Source organism: Aquila chrysaetos, chromosome 5 (genome assembly GCF_900496995.4).
Source record: "Aquila chrysaetos chrysaetos chromosome 5, bAquChr1.4, whole genome shotgun sequence".
NCBI classification, from domain to species: domain Eukaryota; kingdom Metazoa; phylum Chordata; class Aves; order Accipitriformes; family Accipitridae; genus Aquila; species Aquila chrysaetos.
This window is the reverse complement of record NC_044008.1, coordinates 71,258,616-71,270,766: the sequence shown is the minus strand read 5'-3', so window position 1 is coordinate 71,270,766 and position 12,151 is coordinate 71,258,616. Positions and strand designations below refer to the sequence as shown.

Here is a 12,151-nt window from a genome sequence, read left to right as displayed (position 1 = left end):
AAAAAGTTATCACCTGGAGAAGGTGGGAGAGAGGGGCTGCATAAGGCAGTACGGTCACCAAAATATCCCTGTAGAGTCCCAGCCTGCATCTCTCAAAAACCTGTTCTGTATCAACTGCTGTCAACAGGAAGATCTCTATGAGCATGGGGTTGGTGGTTTGCAAAATTTAATTACTGGCTGTGTTTTCTGAACAAATAGCTTTATCAACAAATAGAGCTTAGAAGGAATTAATAATGATGGCATATTTGCTGAAGCCAGAGACGTTTTTAAGGCTATGTATAGCAGTCCCCCAAAACTACCCTAAAAATGATGTCTGCTGCCATCCTGAGAAATGTGTGCTTCTGCAATGGGTGAGTAGTAAGACACCTGGCCTTATGCCTTTACTCTTGGAACCATCAAATTATCTGCCAGTGCTATGCTTGGCTCTGACCAATGCAATTAGACCCTCATTTTCACAAGCACGTCATGAACAAAATACCCATTCGATGATTAAACAAGTAATAGAAGAAAGGGTGGGCATTAGATAGGAATGTGTAAACCATTAGGGGAACATTTTTTCCACTAGGATCTCTGTGGAAATCTGATCAGGCCTGTATTTTGGGTTTCCTAATATAAAACTTTTGCCCAGATTGACATTTTTCTACACCTTTAACACATTTTAATACATTAAATCTAACATAGATCAGGTAAGTTTTATTGTCTTTTGGAAATTTTTTAACGTTCCTAAAACCTGGTAATGTATATTTTGATTGCCTGTCAGTTTCCGGTTTGAAAAGCACAGTCTCTGCCCAAGAAAGTACCTCTAATTCAAAAATTAATCACAGCAGTCATCGTCTAGTCGAGGGTGCTAAAGAAGGGACTAAGACAACAATTTGTCTTGTAGTATTTTGGGTAACTATGCAACTGAGTTTTAGAGAGATTGGCTACTGACATTTTGTGAGAAATATATTGCTGTTACCTACAGAAAACATGCATTAATCTTTATGTGAACTATCTATGTTTAACATGAGTTTACAGATGCCCTGATTCTTGAAGAGCTGAAAACCCATGGCTCTCAATGATGTTAAATGAACTGACTGTGCAAAGTAACTTCTAAGATCAGTCCTTACCGTGGTATTTTTCTAATTGTGAAGTCTAGGGGCATGTTATGCAGAAATTAAAGAGGGTTATGGTCAGTAAAGAATTCTTTAGCAACTATACCAGGCTCCAAGGAACTCTGAACCCCACAGAACAAGTTTATTAAGTAGAACAGTAAGGTTTTAAACCTAGATTTAGTGTTCAAGGTTGGATGGAAAAATCTTATGGAGTGTAGCAATTGTGTCTGTATAGGTGCTTAAGAACATCCCAGAGAATTTTAAAGGTTTTTATATCCCTTGCTACAGAATTCTATAGCATGGTTTCCCGAAACTGATAGAAACTACTATTCTCTGCTAGGACTTTGAAGTAATTTCTTTAGAATCTCATGGATATTTTACATAATAAGGATCTGATCCCAGACCCACTGGAAGTAATATAAGTCTTTGCTTTCAATGGGAGCCTTGCCATTAATTTTATTGGGCACTGGATTAAGGCCTAAAATTCTACAAAACTCTCCCAAAAATCAGGGCTCTGGCACAGGCTTTACAAAAGCAAATAATGTACAGTAAGAGAAGCAAAGCACTACCTGGATTGTTATAAGCAAGATGTCTAATGCTGTTGGCTCCTCTGGAGTTGAAAGAGATTTCCTCTGGCTTTGTAGTTTGGATACCTGCATCCATTTGCCATTAAAAAATGAATAAAGACTCTCCACTTCTCTTATAGTAACTATCAGCATATTGCCATGTCGATCCTTGATTGGCTCATAAAAAACTCTGCCTAAGTTGTGAGTTCCCAGCAAATTCTAGAAAACAAGCAAATTATAAAATGAAGGTTATTTATCACATATCAGGAGAGTGGTATTTTTCTGAAGCTTAACTTTGTGCTCACTGACATCCATCCTATTGACTTAAATAAAAGCTAGACACACAGTGTTTCTCAAAATCTTGCCCTACAGTCATATCATTCAGTGGCAAAAGGAAAACTTATTCCCTAGGTTGTGTTTGTGGATTGAATTGTGGATCCTCTGATATATTTGGTCCAGCAGTGTTTAGTCCAACATTTAATGGAGAACATCAGAAAGACTATTACGACCCAATGCCTTTGTAAAAGGAAACACTGAAAAGTATTTCACTTATTTGGTCAGAACTTCCTATTTTAGCCCAGTCATGTAAAGATAAAGGATGCAATTTTCAAAAGCACTCAGTGTTGGTCTAGTGGTGATTCCTTTGGTATCAATGAAGCCCTTCTGATCTGAACTTATTGAAGAGATAGGTGCTTATCTTAACCTCCCCATAACCAAATGTCAGAGATGATACAAAATGCTTCCTCTATCCCCAAATCATTCATAATGGACACTTCAAATGTTTTCTGTTATGGTCATTAACTATAATCTCCAGTTTCTGTTCTCTGCTTTAAAATTATTCGGATTATTTTCAGGAACAAAAGCAAGAGGCCCTCCTATCTGTGTTGAATGTAAATAATTCTGGAGCTAAACTGTGGAGTGTGTTTGTGAAGGAACACAGAAGAATTTGAAGAGATGTGGACCCTTTTCCTTTTACATCAAATTCCAAGAATGTGCTAGACAAAACCGGCAGAAACTAACAAACTGCCAGGGCAAAGCTCTTCAGGAAGATATGGGAGGATTAAAGAAAAGTAATTTTAAAAGGCTCCACATAAAATACATATTTTGGTCAAAATCCCTTTCCTCACACAGTAAGGCATCTGCTTATAGATGCAAACACACTCAATCCAGTGACCAGCCACTGAAGAGATTCCCAGATGTCTTAAAGAAAAATGCCTAACATTTAAAATATGCTCATTACTTTGTGACTTTTCAAGAGATCTACAGTAAGCTGGATAGGGATGGGAGTAGTTTAAAATGAAAACTTGAATTCACAATGTAGCCCATGGTATGTTTAGGGAAGAGCTGTACGTTAACTTAATGACACTGTAAACAGATAGATTATCCTGAAATTATTTATCTGTACTTAGCAGGCAATATTTACTTATAAACTGTATTATTGAATTGTTTATAAACTCTAGGTAGTCAGCACAGTGACTGCCCTTTATGTGGCATAACTTAGCTATTTTAGCTTTATGCATCGCTCTCCAGGGCATACTTCTGATGCCTATATAACACCTCCCCTCTTCTTTTTTTAACTGTTCTGACTTTTGAGGTTAGCCTCCATAACTGATTAACACTGGGTATCTTGAGTATATATTTTGTATTAATCCATGTGTCCACAGGTGGATCAAATCATTGCAGGTAGATGTTAGCCATCTAGTTGTCATACTAATCACTGCAACATATGAATGTGCCTAGATGAAAACAAAGTTCTTTACTGTCACTGACTGTATATTCTGAATGCCATCCCAGCATAGTGAATGGGGGTACCTACTAATATGAATATGTGACTAATTCATATGCTAAAAAAGTTTTGTGTCTGCTTAGCTTGGTACCCCATCACTTGTGTTTTGTTTGCTTTAGTTGTCTAGTGGTAACAACAGGCAAAATTACAGTCCCTGTTGTCTCTGAATCCACTGATCTAGTCCTTTAGCAGCTGTGTTGTCACTGATCTTTTCCATTCTGTCCTAAATTCCTGCGGAGTCAGTCTATTAACTGCCTCAATAAAATGTATTCAACCGTATAAACTTTATTGAGATCCTTCCATTGGTGGATCCCATTAGGCCACACACTGTTAGAGGTTGGCAGACCGGTGACAATCCCTGTGTTCATCAGGGGACCAAGCTAACAGAACAAACGTTAAGGACAATAAATTTGCCAGAAATTCAGCAGAGCAATATACCACATGGACACATTTGCTGTATCTCTGTGCTTCTAGCTCTGCTCTTAACATCTCCAGTAGCAAATAATATCACAAAGTACTAGGAATCTTGGTTATCTCGAAGTGTAGTCTGTGCATACTAGCAATGCTCTGTTAAAAGCAATCTGCACAGAGGGAATGAAATTGAGCTAACCAAAGGAATACGTGCTACCTAAGCTGAGCTAACCACACCAGAGGGAACATTCAGCAGATATAGTTAAAACTTTCTCTAGTGACAGCTCAAAGGACTGACAAGCAGCTGCTGCTTAACACAGGTGGTCCTCCAATAAAGGTACAGCAGACTGGCATTCCATATATTTCGGGATACTTTGGGGAAATCAGTCAAGACAGGTGGTTGCCCAGGAAGGCTACTCTCCTGTACAGCGTGCTTTGCCAAAAAAGGTAAAACAAACCCCACATGGATATTCTTAATAATGCCCCAAAAGTATCTGGCTCTCATAGCTGCTATAAAACCTAGCTTATTGCATTGACTGGCAATAACAAGAGGGATGGCCGTATGGCTAATACATGAGCCAAGCAATATGAAGATCTTCATTAATTCCATGACTGTACCATAGATTTTTCTGGGAAGCTTCGGTGACTTCATTCAAACAAAAGGTAGGAGAAAGTGAGGCCTGGATATACTTTTTCTGTAAGAATCGTACACACATAATTTTGAAAATGTATTTTCCCACAAAAGTAAATATTTTATGGAAGTGTCTGCCTTCCAGCTAGGGATTTTGTGTTACCATGAAACCCATTCTTCAGAAACTTTACAATAAATGGCAAAATGTTCTGCTGGAGAAAGTGTAATTACTGTTTGCATAACAAATAGTGGACTGAGACACAGAAGGATTAAGTGGCCTGTTCAGTACCACTCAGGTTGTATGTGTAGCGCAGGTTGGAACAGAACAGTCCTGAGACTCACTGCTATGCCTTAACAACATGATATGAGTAGTGCATGTAGTGCTGCTGTCCTTACCACTGTGCTGAGGGGTCACCACAAGATCTATGCGCCACTTAGTCTCTATTTTTAAGGGTCTAAATAGGTCTCTGACTGGTTCTCTGCACAAAGGTACATTTCACCTTAAAAATTTTGGCAGCTTAATTAAGAACTTAATGAAACATTCATTTTTATTTCCCCGCTGATGATCCACAACAGCATAGCCATCCTGTTTGTCAAACAGTGTAGTTCTGCCCTAGAAGCTGTACTTGAGCAGTTTGTGAGCCATCGGTGAATCAAGAGTACTATTTTGGCAACTTCAGCAGTCTACTTGTCCTTCCTATTGGGGACAGAAGCTACCTACTGCTGCAGGTTCCCATGTAGCACAAGGGAGTGCTAAATCTTACCCAGAGTTTAAATGCCTCATTAATATATTAATAATGAATAATTAGTAGGCCTTCTAAGAGGCTTTTAAGCAGCAAATGTTAGAATTATAACACTTAAATTCCCAATCTGCAAACCTACAGGCTTATCTGTGGTCATTATTTACTGGTTCATATGTGTTTGTTTCTTCATCTGCCACTATTGTTTCTTTCCTTTCTTTTTCCTACTCTTTACTCTTTCCTTCCAGCTGGCAAGAGAGGCTCAGTGGCTCATTTCATTGTACGTGATAACGTTGCTCCAAAGAACAGGCCAGTAGGGAGTGGTGAACCATAGGACAGCTGGCAGTACTATCCCTTAGAGATCAGAAAGTCACTAAGTTAATAGCTAGAAATATGCAATGCAACCAACCTGTAGCTGTGCTGCTGCCGAAAGCATCTTTTGCCTGGCTTGAAGTGCTGTTGATGAGGACACGGATATAGACATATTCTGCCTTAGCCATCTGATATCATCCCACATACAAGACAACTGCAAAAATATATCCAGTTCAATCAGTTTTTGTTCTCAGCATTTGCAAAAGCAGAAATGAAACTAAAAGCATTTTGGACTTGGAGAAATCAGTAGATATTGCTCATTCTGAGTTTCTGCAGATGGCAATGAGTTGCCTAGATAAACATGAAACAGATATTGAATCAGACGGAGAAGTTGTTCTGTAAACATCATGCACCTAATTAAATTGTTTTTTTGACTATTGTGTAAAAGTAATTTACTGTTCTTTGGTGTATAAAAAATAGTGTGAAGATATCTTGAATGATGGCATAACCATAATACCAACTTTCAAACTTTTAGTTATTTCTTTAGGCTCTTCCTCTAAATGTTCATAAAACCTTTATGTACCCAAGTAGCAATCACTTATGTAGGATCACACATTTAAAAGAGTTAATTGTGCCATTGTCAGTGACCCAGTCAGAATTTAATCCATATAAATGGTTCGTGAAAATTGCATTTTAACATGAGTGAAATGTAAAGCACTTAATCATTTAGATTTTAATGACATCATTTCATATATTCAGAATGATGAGCTAAGGCCTACGCATTGCCAGCAACAAATTTGTAGAAGCAATATATGAAATTAGGCTCCCGTTACCTTTGTGAACCACAGGAAATCCTGCATAACTGAACTACTATGAGAGTCATCAATTTCCACAATTGGGATTTGATCTTCGTTGGTTACTAATAAATTGTCTTTGTAAAAAAATATAACAGATAAGTAGAGTCCCCTAAAGAAAGAAGGAAACATTGTCAAATGTTCATGTCTATTCACATCCATGCCAAATTTTAGTCAAAGAATCAAAGATACTAAGTTCTGAGGAGACAAATCAAACAATCTGGTCTTAACTTCTGTGTTATATAGATCATGCAACTTCAGCCAGTGAATTCTGAAAAATATTTGGGAAGCTTATCACTTTAGATGATGTGAGACTACAGGAATCTAAGAAATTATGAATCTGTGCAAGCCACTGACATCAGTTTTAGTAAGAATTTTGTCAGAGTAAACAGTACACAATGGAGGCTTTATGCCCTTTAGAAATCAGGAATTTTACTAAAACTTTTTATCATTAATGGGCTTAGTTCTGCCCTCTTTTACTTTAGAGTAAATCTGAAGTAACTCAGTTGAAATCAGGCGGGTTATTACAGATTTATGTTAGTGTAATTGAGTGTAATTTGGCCAGCATATCTGCAAAACTGTTTATAGAGATCATTCCTTTCAATATTTACCCTTGCAATTAGTTACATAGGTTAAGTAGTTGCCTTGGGGAATTTAAAGACTCTGGAGAGCTCCTCTGAAAGAATCAAACTCTTACCAAAATACAAAGAAGAAAAAGCAAACTGAACACTCATGGCAATGAAAGAAGAAATAACCCAGAAGAAGCAACTTCCATTTGCTAAAACAAATTATCAAGGCTGAGGGTTGTTTGAGTCACACTGGGTTGTAAACCTAGCTAAAGATGTTAGAGAATTCTAGATGTGTTTTCTGTTGCCAATGGACTATTAAAACATGTTATCCGAGCTCTGCATTTTATATTATGAATGAAATAAATACCATAGTTTCATTACTGAGCAGCAGCAGAGGCAGTACTTCCAAAATACCTCAGAAACTACACTTTGTGTTTGCACAGAATATTTCTCTGTAACAATTCGAACCCATTTCCAACAGTTACAGTGAAAAGATTCTATTGATTTCAATAGGAACTGGAGCATTATTTTCCTATCAGCTGCACCAGTCTTACATGTATGTGAATTTATCAGGTTCATTCTGATTGATTGCTGTTTCATTGGTAGTGGAATCTTCACATATATTTCTAAGGTGCTTTTCACCATTACATAAGAGCAACAACTGCTAGCTAAACCTCAGAATGTTTGGGAGATAAAATGAATGACAAACCGTTTCAGAGTCTTCACAAACTTGTTTGAAGAGTGGAAAAGGTGCTTCAGGCTTCTGGAAACTGATTGCTTGCGACCAGCATTCTGTAATTTAGAACTTTCTAGAATGGAAAATAAAAAGCAAACCAAACCCAGCACTTAAATTTCAGTTAGTATCTCATAAAGAACCTTTGTCACTTGAACCACAATGCTAAATTTCAGTCAGTGCCTACTATATTCCTTTCAAAAGACAATATTTAGAAACATGCTCAAATACAAGCTTTTGTTTGTATTTTCATTATCTTGGTGATATGCAACAGCAAACAATTTCCTTACTTGCAGCAAACTCAGACTTGGTAAAAATGTTTTGCTCCTAGGCAAAGTATAGCTTGAACCAGTACTCTTAATTTTTGAGAATGGATATGAATTTTGCAAGTGGTCTCAAAAACCCAAGAAGGGATTCGAACCATCAGCCAACATTTTAGGGTGTTGTAATTCCTCAGTTTCTGTCCATATATAGCTTAAACTTCTAAGAACTGAATAATTGGTGCCTTGACGATCACTATCATCACAGCATCACCAGTCTAACCTAAGTAAAAGCTTTAAGTAAACACCTAGATTGACCCTCATCTTCCTCTGTATCACATTAAATGCATGTGCTTTTGTTTGGGTTTTTTTTTTTCTCCCTCACAAGAATTTCCACTCACCTGTATTGCTTCAGAGCTTTCACAGTTATGTTTGCTCCCTAGTAATCTGGAATCCAAGGAAGAGGTGTTTAACTCTTTTCTTCACTTCATGTCAAAGCTGAGACCTGCTATGTGCCTGCAAGGATCTCTGGACCAGCTCTCTCAATAGAAGAATTTTATAAATTCAAATATTTGCCCAATATTGTAAAAAAATGTGGTTACATTTTTATACATTCTATTATTTTTCACTTTCATGAATTTGACTTAATGTCTTTCCTTCTCTCATGCATGGCCTGAGTTTCCTTGTAAGCCAAAGAAAAATCTTCCAGCGGGAACTGGAACTCACAAGCTCTGTGAAACAGCTGTGTCCACCTATACCTGTAAGCAGATTTTAGAGGGTATGCCAATAGATGGCAGTCAGGAACATGCAGGATTGTATGATGTGTAATGTATTGTCTGTTGTTGTCCACATATAGCATTCAAAAGGAACGAGAGATTAAAACTGTTTAGGGTTTTTTTGCATTGTCTTTTGCGATGTCCCTCCTGTTTAATGCTGTTGTAAGAGAAACAGCAGAAAGATATAGTTTAAAAAAAGAATTAATTCTTCAGATATTTACTGTGATCTGAGAAGAAAGACAAGAAGAAAAATGTACTTGTGAAACTACATCTCAGTTTTCTAGGATCTGATTGTTTATTTGGATGAAGCATCGATACCCATCCAGACTGAAGTGTGAAACATTTTTAGGGACATCCTTCTCCAGTGGGGAAACAGTATGACTCATGAAGAACTATTTGCTGAAAGCTGCTAATCAGTCTGCTTAGGTGTTTTCAGAGTAATGTATTTCCCACTTACTTACCTCCAAAGTAGAAAAGGAGGTGTCTATCTGTGTCTCCCTAGTGAGTTCTAAGTTTGAACATTTAAAGAACATCTAAATTTGCTCTTGTCAAAACCCCATCTGTGGAAGTGCTCAACATATTTTTAAATGATGAATAAATTTGCACCATAATTTGCACATTGAAAACCACAGAAAGAAGACACATTGTTAGCAATAATTACCACTCTGCTGAACAGCAAGTACAAAGAGAACAAGGTTATACTGGGGGTGAAATCATACAATTCAGATGTATGAGAATTATTAGATCATCAAATCCATTGTCTTTCCAGTGCAAACTTGTTCTCCATGGCATATTCTCCAATGCATTTTAACAGACTCATCCAAATCTACGACTGCTTCTTTGATGCAACTGATCTTTGTTTTCTTTTCCTTTTAAAAAAATTCATTTGTTTTTCTATCCATATCTCCTCAGGTAAGTTTTATTTTACTGTGAACTTTTTCAGTATATCAGAGTAAGGTAAACCAAACACTACATGAAAACTCCTGTCCTACTCTTTCCTTCTTCCAAGGTTAAGACCAATTTAGGAATATAAATTTCATTCTAATTATGGAATTCTTATTTTCTTCTATATTAAGGGTGGAGGGAATGAAGGAGGAAATTGCTGAAGGCAAAGCAACATAATTCTGTATAAACACCCAGAGACTGCAGCATTAAAATAAGAGGGCACATTACAAGTGAAATATATGTTATTGGGCTATTCAGTGGTTTGGGTTTAGTCCACGGCTTTACAGAAGCCAACAGCAAAAGAAATAATGTAAAACTAGATGGAGGCTGTAAACTATCCTACACTGCTATTTGCTTTTGTTTTACAGTATAGTGTGTCTAGAAGCCAAAAAACATGGAGCTGAGATTAGAGGATAATTTGGATCTACAGGAAATGGAACTTTGTCTGTTATTTAATTAACTAATAAATAACATAGTGTAACCTTTATAGAAAAGCACTAGTAAGAAAAAAAAAAGTTTATATTAATAAATGATACAGCAATAGAGCTGTGAGCTCTTTTAATAGAAGCTCAGGAGCAAACAAATAGTGGCTGACATTAGAGAATTTCCAGTGATTAGATTTAGATCAGAAGCACTCAAACCTGGATTGAAATAGGCAATTAACTACAAAGGTATATTTACAACATTAGCAGTTTTTCTCTTCTCAGGTAGGATATATAAATGTTTCTTTGCAGTTCACTTAAATACAGCAGATACTTAAAAGCAGCATAAGTCAGTTGTGGAAGAATGAGAACAAAGTTGCATACTCAGGCTGCTAGTATGCATCTGGGGTCTCTGCTCTAGAGGAATGTCTGTTATGCTGGGCCATTTCTCTGAGGAGGAAGATCATCTGGAATTCTTTGTCCTATCACTAGACAAGTGGGTGCCTCTCCTCAAGTGGGGCAGATGTGAAGTAAATGGAATTACCTCAGTGCAAAATTATCTGAGATCTTAGCCCCACAAATCAGACAGCCAATGGAACAGCTAAATATCACTTAGGGTGACCCTGAATAATGAAGCAAATTAGCACAAGATGAGCTAGATCCCACTGAAATCCTAGTGGAGGCCATTAAATGGGGTTTAGAGTTTTCACTAATTGTGTAACCTTACGAAAATACATCAAATAGCTGGAAACTTCCAGGCGAATTCAAACTCAATTTAAAGCTGCAAATTTTTAGCACTGCAGACAACTGACACTGGGATAATGTTCATGGAGACGTAATTCCACACAGAAGTTAAGGGCATAAGTAGTGGCCAGACACCTCAATAGCTTGAGACCATGATAGATTCTGTATTACCTCACCTCAAGGTGGGATGTCTTTCAAAGGAAAATACTGTATCTCATGAAGAAGCTATTGGCATGACAGTCATATTACTGGGTGGTGTATTTTGGATTACAAAGTCATGCTCAACAGCTGAAACTATAACTTCTTAAATTCCCTACCTGAACTTCTCAGCCTATGGCTTGGTTCTCAAGCTTGCTTTTTTATATTCTCACAAACAATTATAAACTAAACATTTTAAATGCCCTGTGTAATCAGAGATCCTTCTCTTTGTTAAGTGCAATGAAACTATGTGCTCTACTTGTGAATCAAATTACAATTAGAACATTTTTATTTCACCTCTGACTTGTCTAGTAAAACACATTTCCACCAACTTTCAGAAAGAAAATATCTGGTAAGCATTTTACTGAAGAGTTGGGTTCCTTTCTTAATGAAGCATCACACAATTACTTAATCCACTCAGAATTGTTTAGAAAGAATGATCTACAAGAAAAAAAATACTTAAAAAATATACTTGAAGTGTTGCCAGGACGTACGATTGTAGTAACTCAGTTATGATAGTCTGTAGCATGGTATTATGAAGACAAATGGATGACTGTTGTTTGTAATCATCAGGGTTTTCCAGAAGATTAAACATATGAAAGCAAAGCTTCCTAAGTAATTCCCTAGGAGATTTCATCATATCACAGAGCAGGTTCAAAAGCAACAGCTGATCTAATTCCAAAAGCTCTTAAACTCACTGTACATTCCAATGTATTCTTCCTGGTATTTTTGTAAGCTTGTTTTCTTCAGCCCCTGAAATGCAAAGCATAGGGCAAAAGGCAGGCTGCAGTGCAAAGCCTGAATGAACAGACTTGGGCAAGAGATCTTCGTGGAATCTGGGCAATTTAACCCTCCCAGATCACGCTGGAGCACTAGCACACAGCCTTGCTCTTCTAGCTCCTCTGTGTTCTGAGGCTTTTGCCTATGTTATCCAAGTAATCTCAGGCCTTTTAGATCGATTATGCTCAGTTTTTTCCACCTCCCTTGCACTCATCCTCCACTCTTCTTCAGCCTGAGCAGCACGAGTGTGATATCCTGCAGAGGAATCACTCAGTGAAAAGCCAAGGTGCCAGGACCCCAGGTTTGAGTCCTGTCTCTGTCTTCACCTAG

At 37.4% G+C, this 12,151-nt stretch overlaps 1 protein-coding gene across 1 annotated transcript in view; it reads right to left on the bottom strand.

The window, feature by feature from the left end:
• ANKFN1 (ankyrin repeat and fibronectin type III domain containing 1) overlaps positions 1-12,151 on the bottom strand; it is a 70,939-nt gene that overhangs the window by 22,057 nt on the left and 36,731 nt on the right. The window contains exons 8-11 of the mRNA XM_030016252.1: positions 7,673-7,772; positions 6,374-6,506; positions 5,638-5,754; positions 1,664-1,879 (exon numbers count right to left, since the gene is read on the bottom strand). Of these exons, the coding sequence (XP_029872112.1) occupies positions 1,664-1,879; positions 5,638-5,754; positions 6,374-6,506; positions 7,673-7,772 (566 nt within the window). The remainder of the gene's footprint in view (positions 1-1,663; positions 1,880-5,637; positions 5,755-6,373; positions 6,507-7,672; positions 7,773-12,151) is intronic.